This window comes from Grampus griseus (genome assembly GCF_964374135.1).
Source record: "Grampus griseus genome assembly, chromosome: 11".
NCBI classification, from domain to species: Eukaryota; Metazoa; Chordata; class Mammalia; order Artiodactyla; family Delphinidae; genus Grampus; species Grampus griseus.
Window position 1 is genome coordinate 98,517,598 of NC_139005.1, and position 12,264 is coordinate 98,529,861.

At 35.4% G+C, this 12,264-nt stretch overlaps 1 protein-coding gene across 1 annotated transcript in view; it reads right to left on the minus strand.

The window, feature by feature from the left end:
* SMC1B (structural maintenance of chromosomes 1B) overlaps positions 1 to 12,264 on the minus strand; it is a gene marked incomplete at both ends in the record, with an annotated part of 85,634 nt that overhangs the window by 34,563 nt on the left and 38,807 nt on the right. The window contains 3 exons of the mRNA XM_082666202.1: positions 1,460 to 1,606; positions 7,736 to 7,915; positions 9,646 to 9,831. Coding sequence (XP_082522328.1) covers positions 1,460 to 1,606; positions 7,736 to 7,915; positions 9,646 to 9,831 — 513 coding nt within the window. The remainder of the gene's footprint in view (positions 1 to 1,459; positions 1,607 to 7,735; positions 7,916 to 9,645; positions 9,832 to 12,264) is intronic.

A 12,264-nucleotide genomic window follows, 5' to 3' on the forward strand; every position in this document is an offset into this window, starting at 1 on the left:
CAGAAGAGGACTTCCCTAGTGGCGCAGTGGTTAAGAATCCACCTGCCAATGCCTGGGACATGGGTTCCAGCCCTGGTCCAGGAAGATGCCACATGCCATGGAGCAACTAAGCCCAGGTGCCACAACTACTGAGCCTGCACTCTAGAGCCCGCGAGCCACAACTACTGATCCCGTGTGCCACAACTACTGAGCCTGCACTCTAGAGCCCGCGAGCCACAACTACTGATCCCGTGTGCCACAACTACTGAAGCCCACGTGCCTAGAGCCTGCGCTCTGGAACAAGAGAAGCCACTGCAGTGAGAAGCCTGCGCACTGCAATGAAGAGTAGCCCCCGCTCGCTGCAACTAGCGAAAGCCCGCACGCAGCAACGAAGACCCAACATAGCCAGAAATAAATAAATAAACAAATAAATTTATTTTAAAAAGAAGTTCACAGAAGAAAAAAATTACAAAGAACCAATAAATACATGAGTCAATGCTCAACCTCAGTTATTAAGAATTGCATATTCAAACAATTAGATTACACTTTTTTCTTTACCAGATTGGCAAAGATTAAAATATTTGTTAGTATCTAGTGTTGCAATCTAGGAATATACACACTCTACTACAGGTTTCTTTTGATGGGAACTTAGCTGTATCTATCAACATTTTAAATACACACATCCTTAGACCCAGAAATTCCACATGTAGGAAATCATGTTAGAGGTACAAGTAAAGATATAACAACAAACATTTATATAATGCTTAGATTTTTGCCAGGCATTGTTTTAAGTATTTTACCTAGAATATCTGATTTAATCTTTAAAATAACTCTACAAGGAAGGTCCTTTTATTATCCCCATTTTACAGATGGGAAATTAAGGTACAAAGGGGAAAGGTAAGTTGCCTAAGGTCATACTGCTGCTGGTAAGTGGCAGAGTCAGGATTCAAACTCAGGCAGTGTGGCTATAGGATTTATATTCTTAGGCACTGTGTTATTTTCCCTCTCTAAAGAAAGTTTAATGCTGCATCATTTGTAATAGCAAAAACCAAATGTCCATTTTTAGACTCTGGTTAAATAAGCAAAATCTATATAATGAAACGCCAGGCAGGAGTCATTAAAAATAAAATGGTTCTCTATATGCTAAAATGAAAACATGTCCACGTTATGGTATTCAGTGAAAAAGCTTGCTGCAAACACCATCAATAGCAAAAGTCCATAATAAAACAAATCAGAAAAATAACACATATGCTTGCATACACAGAGTACATTTCTGGAGGTTATGTATCAAACTGTGTTTAACAAATACCACTGAGATGTAAGGATGGGTAAGGGAAAGATTTTTATTTTTTACTTTATTCCATTCTGCATAATTTGAATCTTTTAAACTATAGGCATGGTACTTTTATTACCCAAGAAATTAGCTTAAAAACACAATTACTCTACTTGGTATTCTACAATTTTTACAACATGGATTTACCTTTAATTCTTGGATTAGCTGAGTTCTCCTGTCTCTTAAATTCTTTAATTCTTTCTCATCCCAGCATCTAGCCTTGTATTTTAAGTCACTTGACCCTCCAGAGATGACTCCAGATTTTAAAAATAACGTTCCATCAAGAGCTACTGTCTGTAAAAATTAAAAATATTTTACCTTGGAGAAATGTACATAAAGATAAAAACAGAACGTAATATGACAACTTTCGCAGCTGAGACTTTGTAGATGAGAAAAACTACTTACTGAACTCCACTAATAAGATAACTAGCTTATGAGGGACACCAGCCAACAAACTCAAATACAAAACCCTGTTTTGCTAAGGCCCAAACAATTCTAGGCAACAAATTAGCAGCAATTTAAAAATTTCAAAATAAAATTATATATTAGTTCTAAACATATTCAATATTGAGAAGAAAAAACCAGGAGTATTTGTATTTAATATCTCATAGTTTGTATTATATAATACTGTATTTTAAAGAATCCGACATCACATGTCAAGGACATACTATGAAAACAGCCTTAGTTACTTTAGGATATCAAAAATATCACATTCTCTAAAATGAATATGAAACTGGGACCAAGAAAAAACTTAAATGGAGTCAAAGGTATAAAATAGCTTAAAGTTTATAGCCCTATGAGTAACCATATGCTTTATAGAATAAATGAAAGCAATTCTCAGTGTTCTGCGAATGTTTCTAATTAATTAGTCAAAGCAGAGGAGACAGCCTGTGGAGGACTAAAACCACGTAATGTGAACTAATTTTAAAAAAAGCTGACAGGAATCTCATTCATTCCTGCATTCAGTCAAACATTCTCTTTGTGGCTGCTGTGTTTGAAACATTCTATACTGGGGACTGGAGTGACCAAAAGGGAGTGAAATATGGTACTGACCCTTAGGGAGTCATGCTGGTAGGAAAAAGAAACATATAAACGTATCAGTACAATGTAAAGTATGAGACAATAAAAACATAGAGTAATCTGGAAGCTTAAAACTTGGGTGCTCCAACCCAGCCTGGAAGGTTCACAGAAGGCTTCCCAGTGGAATTGAAGGCGTTCACTGTATCTTATCAGAGGTACTAGTTAGAAGTAGATTAATTATATTTAACAGAAAACTTAGTTTATTTCTCTCTTGCAATTACAGAGGTAAACATTCCAGCGTATGTATGGTGGTTGCATAGTTAACAAAAAAAGACTCCTATAATATTGCTCTACCATCCTTAGTACTTGGATTACTCCTCAAGGGAGACAGGCTTCTTATTTTCTGGAAGGCCCTGGGGGCTCCCTCCCCTCCCAACGGTTAGCTTGGCAATGAGTTTTCTCATCAGGTCTGAACTTTGGAAGGACACTAGATCTCTACTGGATACCAACAGCCATGGCATGGAAACTGAACTCCTGTAGATAAGCTCTGGTTGGTCTGGAAAGCAGCTTCCCTGACCAGGAAGCCCACTGTTACGTGATCAGCTTACTCCTCCGACCTCCCCATAAAAATATAAAGTGGTATGGAGGCAGCTTCCCCCTCCTGGAACACTTTTAGCTCACGCTGTTTCTGCCTGGCCAAAGCCCACCTCTGTGGAATGAAAGCTGAGGAAATACACAGGCTCCACTGCTTCTCTGCTTTTAAGTTGTTCTAAATAAAGCTTACTTTACATCTACAGTGTGTCACTAGTGATGTGTGTGTCAGTGTTTCTTTTATGACAATCTCAAGTCATTTTGTAGTCCAAGACGACTCCTAGAGCTCTAGCTATGTGTCTGTATTTCAAGAAAGAAGGGAAAGAATGAGGCTGGTAGACAGGGCAGATCACAGAGTTCTCAGTATGTCATCACAGGAAGAATGTGTATCAAATACAAATGAGGACTGATGGGGCTTGTGGAGGGGGCTGGGGGATTAGCACTGAACAGTCTAACAGCAAACAGGAGAGTGAAATGGTCAGAACTTTAAGTACACCAATCTGGCAAGTATCTAGAAAATGGGGTGGTCCAAGTGAAGCCAGAGGTGATGGTATGAAATCAGCCAATACCTACAGTGAAGAAAAGGAAAAAGATTTGAGAAATATTTAGGTGGTATAATCAGAAAACCTTGGGAATTGTAGAGGTTACAAGGAAATCCATGAGGAGAAAACAGAATTTCATTGGTTAGAATAGTGGTACTAAGAATTGAAGAATACAGGAGAGGGATCAAGATCTAGAAAGAAGAACCTGAGTGTAGTTTTATACATGATGATTTTATAGTGCTTGTGGGCTAATAGTTTACTTATTTATAATGTATATCTTGACTATTTCCTAAAATAAATTATTCTTTTATAGATTATAATAAAGATTATTATAATAAATATAAATATACAATAAGATAGATACAAATAATAATTAGAGATAACATATTAAACTAGGTGAAAAAAGAACAAAGTATAAATAACTTAGACTCTGATGAGAAATCAGTAAATTCAATCAAATAAGTAGGAAGAAGAAAAATTATTCAATATATGATGTTGGGACCGGTAATTAACCATTTAGGGGGAAAAAGCTAATACTTACATCTAATAATACATATTAAAATGAATTCTAGATTAAATTAAAATGTAAAAGTGATACCATTAAAAAAAAGTGAAGTTAAGTAAATATATTTTGATCTCATAGTAAAGACTCAATTATACATACACCAATACCTATAAAGGTTAAGAGTAATATAGTTGATTATCAAATATATGGCATATATACCACAATACTCACTAGATCTTTCTAGGGTATGGTTGCCAGACTTAGCAAATAGGAATACAGGATGCCCAGGTAAATTTGAATTTCACATAAACAACAAATAACTTTTAAATGTATGTCCAAACATTTTATCTGGCAACTCTATTCTAGAGGACATGTTAGGGATGGTTATTTTCCTTTTTGAGCTCTTTTTCCCAAAATGAACATTTATTAACTTGTGTTTCCGATATGTAAAAGCCAAATGTAACACAAAGGAAAAAAATCCATGGGCTGGCTTGGAGAGAAGAGAGAGAAGTGTACTGAGAACTTTGAGCTAAGAATCTGTCATATTACACATGGTGTTCTAATGCCAACTCTCTCTTCCCAGCCATACTTGGGCAAGTCAACTTCCTGTCTCAGAGCAGAGGGACAAACGGTGTTCTGAGACTCTTTTTACTTTCATTGCTTGGTTGGCTGCTGCTGTTGTCATGGCAACCATTTACCATACTGTGCTTGACAGAGTGCATTTATGCTATTCGATTCTCTGTTTCAACCCCGTGAGGTAAATATGATTTCCATTTTATAGATTGGGGCTTAAAGATATTAAGAAACTTGCCTAAAGTCATACACAGGGACTAAAATTCCTAAACCAAAAGTTGGTCAAACATCTATGTCCATGTCCTTTTTTTTTTAATGTCCATATTCTCAATAACCACCATGTTATAGACCTTCAATTCTAAAAATGCAATGGGCAACAATTCATAGAATTACAGGGTTTTTTTTTGATAGTTTCTAGGTTTATTAAAATAATTTACTTCTTCTAAAAGTAAATTTAGTATCAAATAACCTATTTACATTTGATTTACAATCAAATTCCTATTCTGGAAGGACTATAATTTCTATTTCCAGCCTGCAAATTCCTTAACTTATAGCTTACAGTGGTTGCTCAGTGCAGTAATCCTATGCCTACTTTGGAGGTTGCATTCCTGAAAAAATACCACGGCTGGCACAACTGGGATCTTATATAAAACAAGGAGTTGGAGGAATTTTTAAATAGCATTAAATAAAAGTTCCAGAGAACATGGCTTAGGAAAAGGAGAAATTTTTTGGCATTAAAAATTTGCCCTGAGGGCTAACCAATCATTCCACTGAGCCAGCTTCAACTGTTTCAAGAAATACTGTTTCAGTGTTACAAGTAGATCCTCTATAATTTTTGTGTTATGCAGATTATACCTAGTTTTTAAGTTGCCTTTCACTGATATGGAAAATAATATACTTTAACCTTTGCTTTTATTTCTGAATGGGTAAAATATTCATGAGTTCAAAATCCAAAAGATACAAGAGTAAAGAGTAAGAAATCTCCCTGGCATTGCTAGACCCCACCACCCAGTTATCCTCCCCAGAGGTAATCGATGCTGTCAATTTCTTATGTATTCTTCCAGAAATATTTTTGCATGAACAAACACACACATATATCTCTTCTTTCCCCATTTTTTACATAAATGGTAACATACTACACTCTAGTCTACTTATTACTTTTTTTTTAACTGACTGTATCTTGGAGATTGTCTGACACTTGTATATAAAGAGCTTCATTCTTATTTAAGGTTGCATAGTGTCCCATTCTATGAACGTATTATAATTTTATTGAACATAGTATTGTGCAAATTGTTTCCAATTTTGCTTGCTACATACAGTGGTTCGATGAATAACTCTTTATATATATCATTTCATATACATGTGTATGTAACGTTCTGAAGAAGTACAACTGCTAGAATTGCCCTTCACAGAGCTGGTACAAATTCACACACCCACAGCAGGGAATGCAAGGGTCTCTTTCCCCATAAAGTGTTATCAAACTTTTTTATGTTGATCAATCTCACAGGTGAAAATAGTATTTCAGTGTAGTTTTAATGGGCATTTCCCATATTTGGGTGTTTTTTTTGTCGTTTTTTTGGTCACGCACATGGCATGCAGGAGCTTAGTTACCTGACCAGGGATCTAAGCCGCGCCACCCACTCCCCACCCCGGCAGTGGAAGAACAGGATCGTAACCCCTGAACCACCAGGGAACTCCCTATCCAAATGTTTTATGCATCCTAAAACACAGAGAATATTCTTCAAGTGGAATAACAGTAATAGGAAGAAGATAAGAGTCCCTGCAATATACTTAATGTAAAAATATGACAAATAAACCTGATTAAAATTTTGAAATAACGATAAGAACAAAATACAGCCTCAAGGGGTAAGGCATGTTACTGTGGACAAGATATAAACCATAAATATATGTTGAATGAAGGAAGGGTTAAACACAATCGTATTTTCATGTGACTTCTTTAAATTGACCACACAAATCTTCAAAAATCAATTTTACAAAATACATTTTACAAATATTCAAAAATCAATTTTACCATAGTTAATTAGGTAGCAAAATAAGGAAGATACTGTAGTCGCTCACTTATTACACCTGCTTAAATTTAATATGTAGAAATCAATGACAGTGATTACTAAGACAGTGATCACATTATCATTAAGATAATTATAGATATAACTACTAAAATGTATGAGAAGTTAATCATATTAGACAAGTCAATACATTTAATACTGGAAATTCCTATCTTTCATAAGAATAGCCCAAACCCCCCCACTTTGTGTTAATTTGCGATTCTGGACATTCCAGATCAAATACGTAAAATGACTAGTAAATAAAAAATGACTATCACTTTTTGAGAGCTATTTCCTAGGCACTATAAAAGCATTTTGCATGTTATTACTTATTTTAATCCTATAACTCTATGAAATAAGTACTATTATTTCCCCAAATTTAGATGAACAAACTAAAATTAGAGGTTTAGAAACTTGCCTAAAGTCACATAATTAATTACTAAGTAGTATCACTGGTCTTACTCCATAGTTTATGCCCTGAGGCATTGTGTTACATTTCATCACAGATGTAGTTTTAAGAAAAACTATGTCAGATAATTCGAAGAATTTAATACTGCTTAACTAAATACAAACTCTATTTCAATTGACAGTAAAACAATATTTTTAAAACCAAAATTACTCCCTTGAGAGACTGGTATCTAGTAACCTCGTTTCAATTGTGCTATTTCTACAACTTCAAAATGTGTTAAAACCTTGAATGTGTAAAAGGACAGTTAATATCTCCATTGAGCTATGGAAGAATTAACCCAGAATGTAAAATAAGCACCTAAAATCTTTTCTGGTATTCAGAAACACACGTACCATATATGTAAGTACAGGGAAAATCTGAGATTCGATAGGGGCATTTATTGTATATAGAGTAAAAAAAATTAAGAGCTTTAGGCTCTCACTACAGTAAATCTAACGTCCAAAATATGATTTATGATTTGGGGAAGTATTAGAGAAATTAATTTTTTGAAAACTGAACATTATAAAAACTACTGAAGCCATTAACATCTTAGGTTCTATTTTAGTTTCCCCTACATAAGAGAACATATGAAAGCATATATAGATATTTGTGTGTGTAATATGTTAGTCTTATAAATACTGCTTCAAATTATCCGAAAGTACAATCTAAGCCTCTTACTTTCCGTCTTTCAGGTCCATTGAAGGCAATATGCCTTGCTTCTTCCACAGTCTCACAGACAAGGCCATTTCCACACACAAACTGAATTACTTTCTTCAGCTGAGGAAACTGAGTCTTTATGACATCAATCGCCATTTTACAGCCTTTAATCTCCCGTAATCTTTCATTGATTGGTTTGATCTAAACGGTTTAAAATATACTTGATATATTAGGTGTATTAAAATAAAAACCAAACACTCAGTACGTTCTTTTTCAAAGAATATACATAAGCATGAAAGCAAATGATTAGTAGTATGTACTTATACACAATAAAAGTTTGACAAGAACCTGATGAACAATATCCCACCTTTGGCTTGTGTAATATTTTTTAAAAATACACTTCATCAAAAGCCAGAAGATATAATTTCTAGATTCAACTCTGTCACTAACTAGTTGGGATAAAGCAATAGATGAGAAGCCCTTCATGCTCTCAAAATCATAAAATCTAGTGGGAGATAATACCCATTTACATACTTTCAAAAGAGTGGCACAACAGCATGGAACTCAGAAAATCATTTTAGGCTTAAATGATCAGGAAAGCTTTTACATCTTCTTTGACATGACTTTTAAGTTGGGTCGATAAAGAGATCAAAAGATGTCTGCAATATATTACTGAAAAACAGCAAGTATAATTTCATTTTTGTAAAACAAAACAAAGGGAAAACCCTATATACAACCAAAATATGTGTGTGTGTATATATATATACATATATATATATACACACACACATATATATACACACACATATATATATGGAGCATATATTTATATAAATTTGTATGGATGGAAGCAATCTAAAATAGTTGTGATAAAGGAATTGAGCACTGAGATGAGGTAGGAGTATTTCCTTTATATTTGATACACTTCTGTATTATATTTTTAAAAAATGAGTGTGCCTTGAAAAAAATCTTAAGCATGAAATACATAAAACAGAATTTTAACAGGCAGATGAACTAGGTTAAATAGTTTTAGTGGGCAGAAGGTATAAACAAAAGTGTGAAACTACAAAAGGCCAAGTCTGAACCATTAATACCCAGTTAGCATTTGCTGAGCCCCCTCCTCTGTGCCAGGCACTGTGCTAGGTGTACTACATGTAGTGATTCCTTGCAAAAATACAATAAGGTAAGGACTAATTCCTCCACTTCACAGATGATGAAACTGACACTCAGAAAAGTTAAGGACAAATCAGTGAGAACTAATTAGAAGGAGGGCTACCATTTAAACTCAGGTCAGTCCAACTCTAGGGCATGTGCTCCTAACCACTATGCACACTGCCTGCAGTTCAGGGACTTGAAAGCTGGACCAGGTAGAACATTTTCTTTATTAAGCAATGAAAAGATCACTGAAGGATATCAGCTGTGATAATGATGGAGTTCCTGCCTCAGGAATTTAAACTTTGGATGCTCTAAGGCCTTTCAATACATACCTCAAGGTTCAAAATTTGGCTTGCTCCACACCAAGAGCTGACATGTATATTTACTGGACCACATATTTACAACTGAGACTCTGGGTTGGCATTTCACCGACAGAACATATGTCTTATCCATCTCCTATACTTTGCTATAGGACAAAATAAATTGCTGGCTAGTAGGCAGAGTGGTGCACTGCTAGAGCAATGTCCTTGAAATCACCAGGGTAAATTATGGCAAAACTAGATTAGGAAGAAATGATATGAAGGCAAGAAAGACAGCACCCACTTGATACTATTCTTTGCCTGCCAATACATTAACACCAGCCATTTGAATGAATGACTAACTGGCATCCAACTTACGATTTTTTTCAATCACTACCATAGTCTCAGGCAATAAAGACACACTTTAAAAGACAGAATTATATCACTACTAAATACTAAGGATTATAAATTACTTACATCAAGGTAATCTAAAGCAAGGAATGTCTCAGGTTCAGCTCTTTCCTCCTTCAGAAATCGAATACAATCTTTTGCTACCTTTTCAGAGGCTACAACAATGGCAAACATGTACCGACCAAGAAGTTTAGTAACAGCCAGCTGGTATTTCTTATGTATAGGATGACACAGGTCAAGCAGTCTTCCAAACTTAGCAGGTTTCAAAAAAGGAGAGAAAAACAAATACATTAATGAGGAACATATAATTCATTGTTTTCTAATGTAACAAAGCAGCATAGACCAAAAACTAATTTTCTAAATTATAAACATGATAATTTAACAGTCTCATTCAAATGGAAATAAATTTCATTATGAAATATCCATTTAGGTGTGTCACACTTCATTCAACAAAAGAGTAATAAGGAGGGATTAGTCATACCAAGGTATTAAAATATTTTACAAAGCTAGCAATTAAATAGTATTCATTCATTCCCTTATTTATTAAATAAGAAACTGCTGAGGCACCTACTACATGAAGGCACTGAGCCACAAACCGGGTAAACACGCCTGAGTAAAACATCCTCTCTGACCTCACAGAGCTTTCAGACTAGTAGGGAAGGAAGATATAAATAATCAATAATTGCATGCATGTACAAAGTAGAGTTATAACAGGCACTGTGATTAAGCACAGAGAGCTCTGAGAATATGTACCAGAGACGAGGTTGACCTGAGAAGCCAGGGAAGGCTTCCCACGGAGAAGTGTTTTTGGGGATCTGAAGACTGGTCAAGAACCAGACTGAAGTTCAAAAAGTCTATTAAATGTCACAATGCCACCCGTCCTGTACCAATGCTCCCTAGAATGTCTGCAGATTCAATTTTACATCTTTAGACTCTTTCTTCAATGTTAGGTTCTACTTCGAAATACCAATTTCTTCATGATAGATCATCATTGTCTTTAATATTTATTACCTTGGTCTTTGTTCTTCTCAATTTACCTATGATTAACTCAAGCCTTACTTCTAGGTCAGTAATTTGATTTTCAGCTATGTAATCCATTCCTTGTTATTTGCAATTTATTATTAGTTCAGCAGTGTTTGTTCTTGATTTGTCTCCTTAGCTCTACATTTTTCTTTTTATTTTATTCCGTTTTAGCTCATATTTGAACCTGATTTTATGAATTCAAGTTCTTATTAAATTGTCCACAGCACAGAACACTTATGGGGGATTTTGTCCTGTAACCTTCCTCCACAAGGCTCTTTGACTTCTAAAAGCCTTTTAAATTATTCTTTCTTTTTATTATTATATGTACCTATAGATGCCATATCGATTCTCTTCACCTTCCCTATATTTAATGTGGGCAGCTCTGGGCAAAGCTTTTATTTTCTGTGACGGATAATTTTTTTGATTGTCTCACCTAAAATTGAGATGGTTATCTCCTCTGAGCAACAGATGATGGACCAAGTATTTTTTCTTCTATATTCTAAGTATTTTCTGATCTATTTCCCATCATCTAAGGGCTTAGACGGCAGGGGTAAGAGAGCTGTGCTAAGGCTGTGCATATGCTTTACTTGAATACCTGAGTTTTGTTCTTTCTTCTCAGTTTTTAATTAATATCCCATACCAAGGTTTCTCTCCTTGGGGGAAGAGAACAAATCCCATTTTTGGGGAGAGGGTTTTGATTTGGCTTCTCAATTTAACAAGGAGCCCTAGAGCCTTCACTTCCATCTAAGAGAAGCAGAGGTCCATGTTCTCCGATTCTATTTTAGTGATAATTTTTACTCTAAAGGAAACAAACATATGAGTTTGCTTCTTTCTAGATTAAGGGATAATAAGTGAGAATTCTCAGGAATTAATCGATGTATCAGTTTGCCTTCTGCATAATTAAGAACAAGCAATGCTATACTTCAATCTTTTTAAAGAAATTCTGGACTATTACCATTTTCTGAAGGTTATAGCATGATGTATGAGCCCCTTTCCTCTTTTGGTTGTTGAACTAGTTTCTCACTAGTTTTTGTCATTCTCCTTAGTATTAGGGGAAGAATTCTGTGACCCAGCCTTATTCCTCCATCATTGTCTAGAAGTTAAGACTAACACTTAAGAGTCAGAAAGGCAAAAAGGATGCTGTAAAGGAAACGAAGATGGGAGGCCAGAGAGACAGGAGGAAAACCAACAGAGTGTAGTATCATGGAGGCCAATGGACAGGTGCTTCCAAAGAGTGCAAGCGGTTAACACAGGGTACACTGGTGTCAGTGACAAGAGAGTGAGATGCCAGACCCCAATTCCGAAGGAAACAATTCTGTGAGGCTGACTCCCCAAGCAACAGGTTAGTAGATATTGCTGTACTGGGGCTAATGAAATACACTAGTAATACTGGATAGCAGTCACATTTGGAGAATAAAAATTCACTGTTTCAAAAGTATGCCAACAATGTCTACTGAAAAAAATATTTAAAAAAACCTGAAATCATGAAGAAATGAGGTTTGAGGACATGTGTCTATGGGCGACAGACTATTTCATGCACCTGTGTCCTTTGGGGATGTTGGCCATACCTGGACTTTCTGGGTAATGTGTTCATGTTAATGTTTCTCCCCAATAATTACTTATCTATAGACATTACTGGGAGTTATTTACATTTTACCTCAG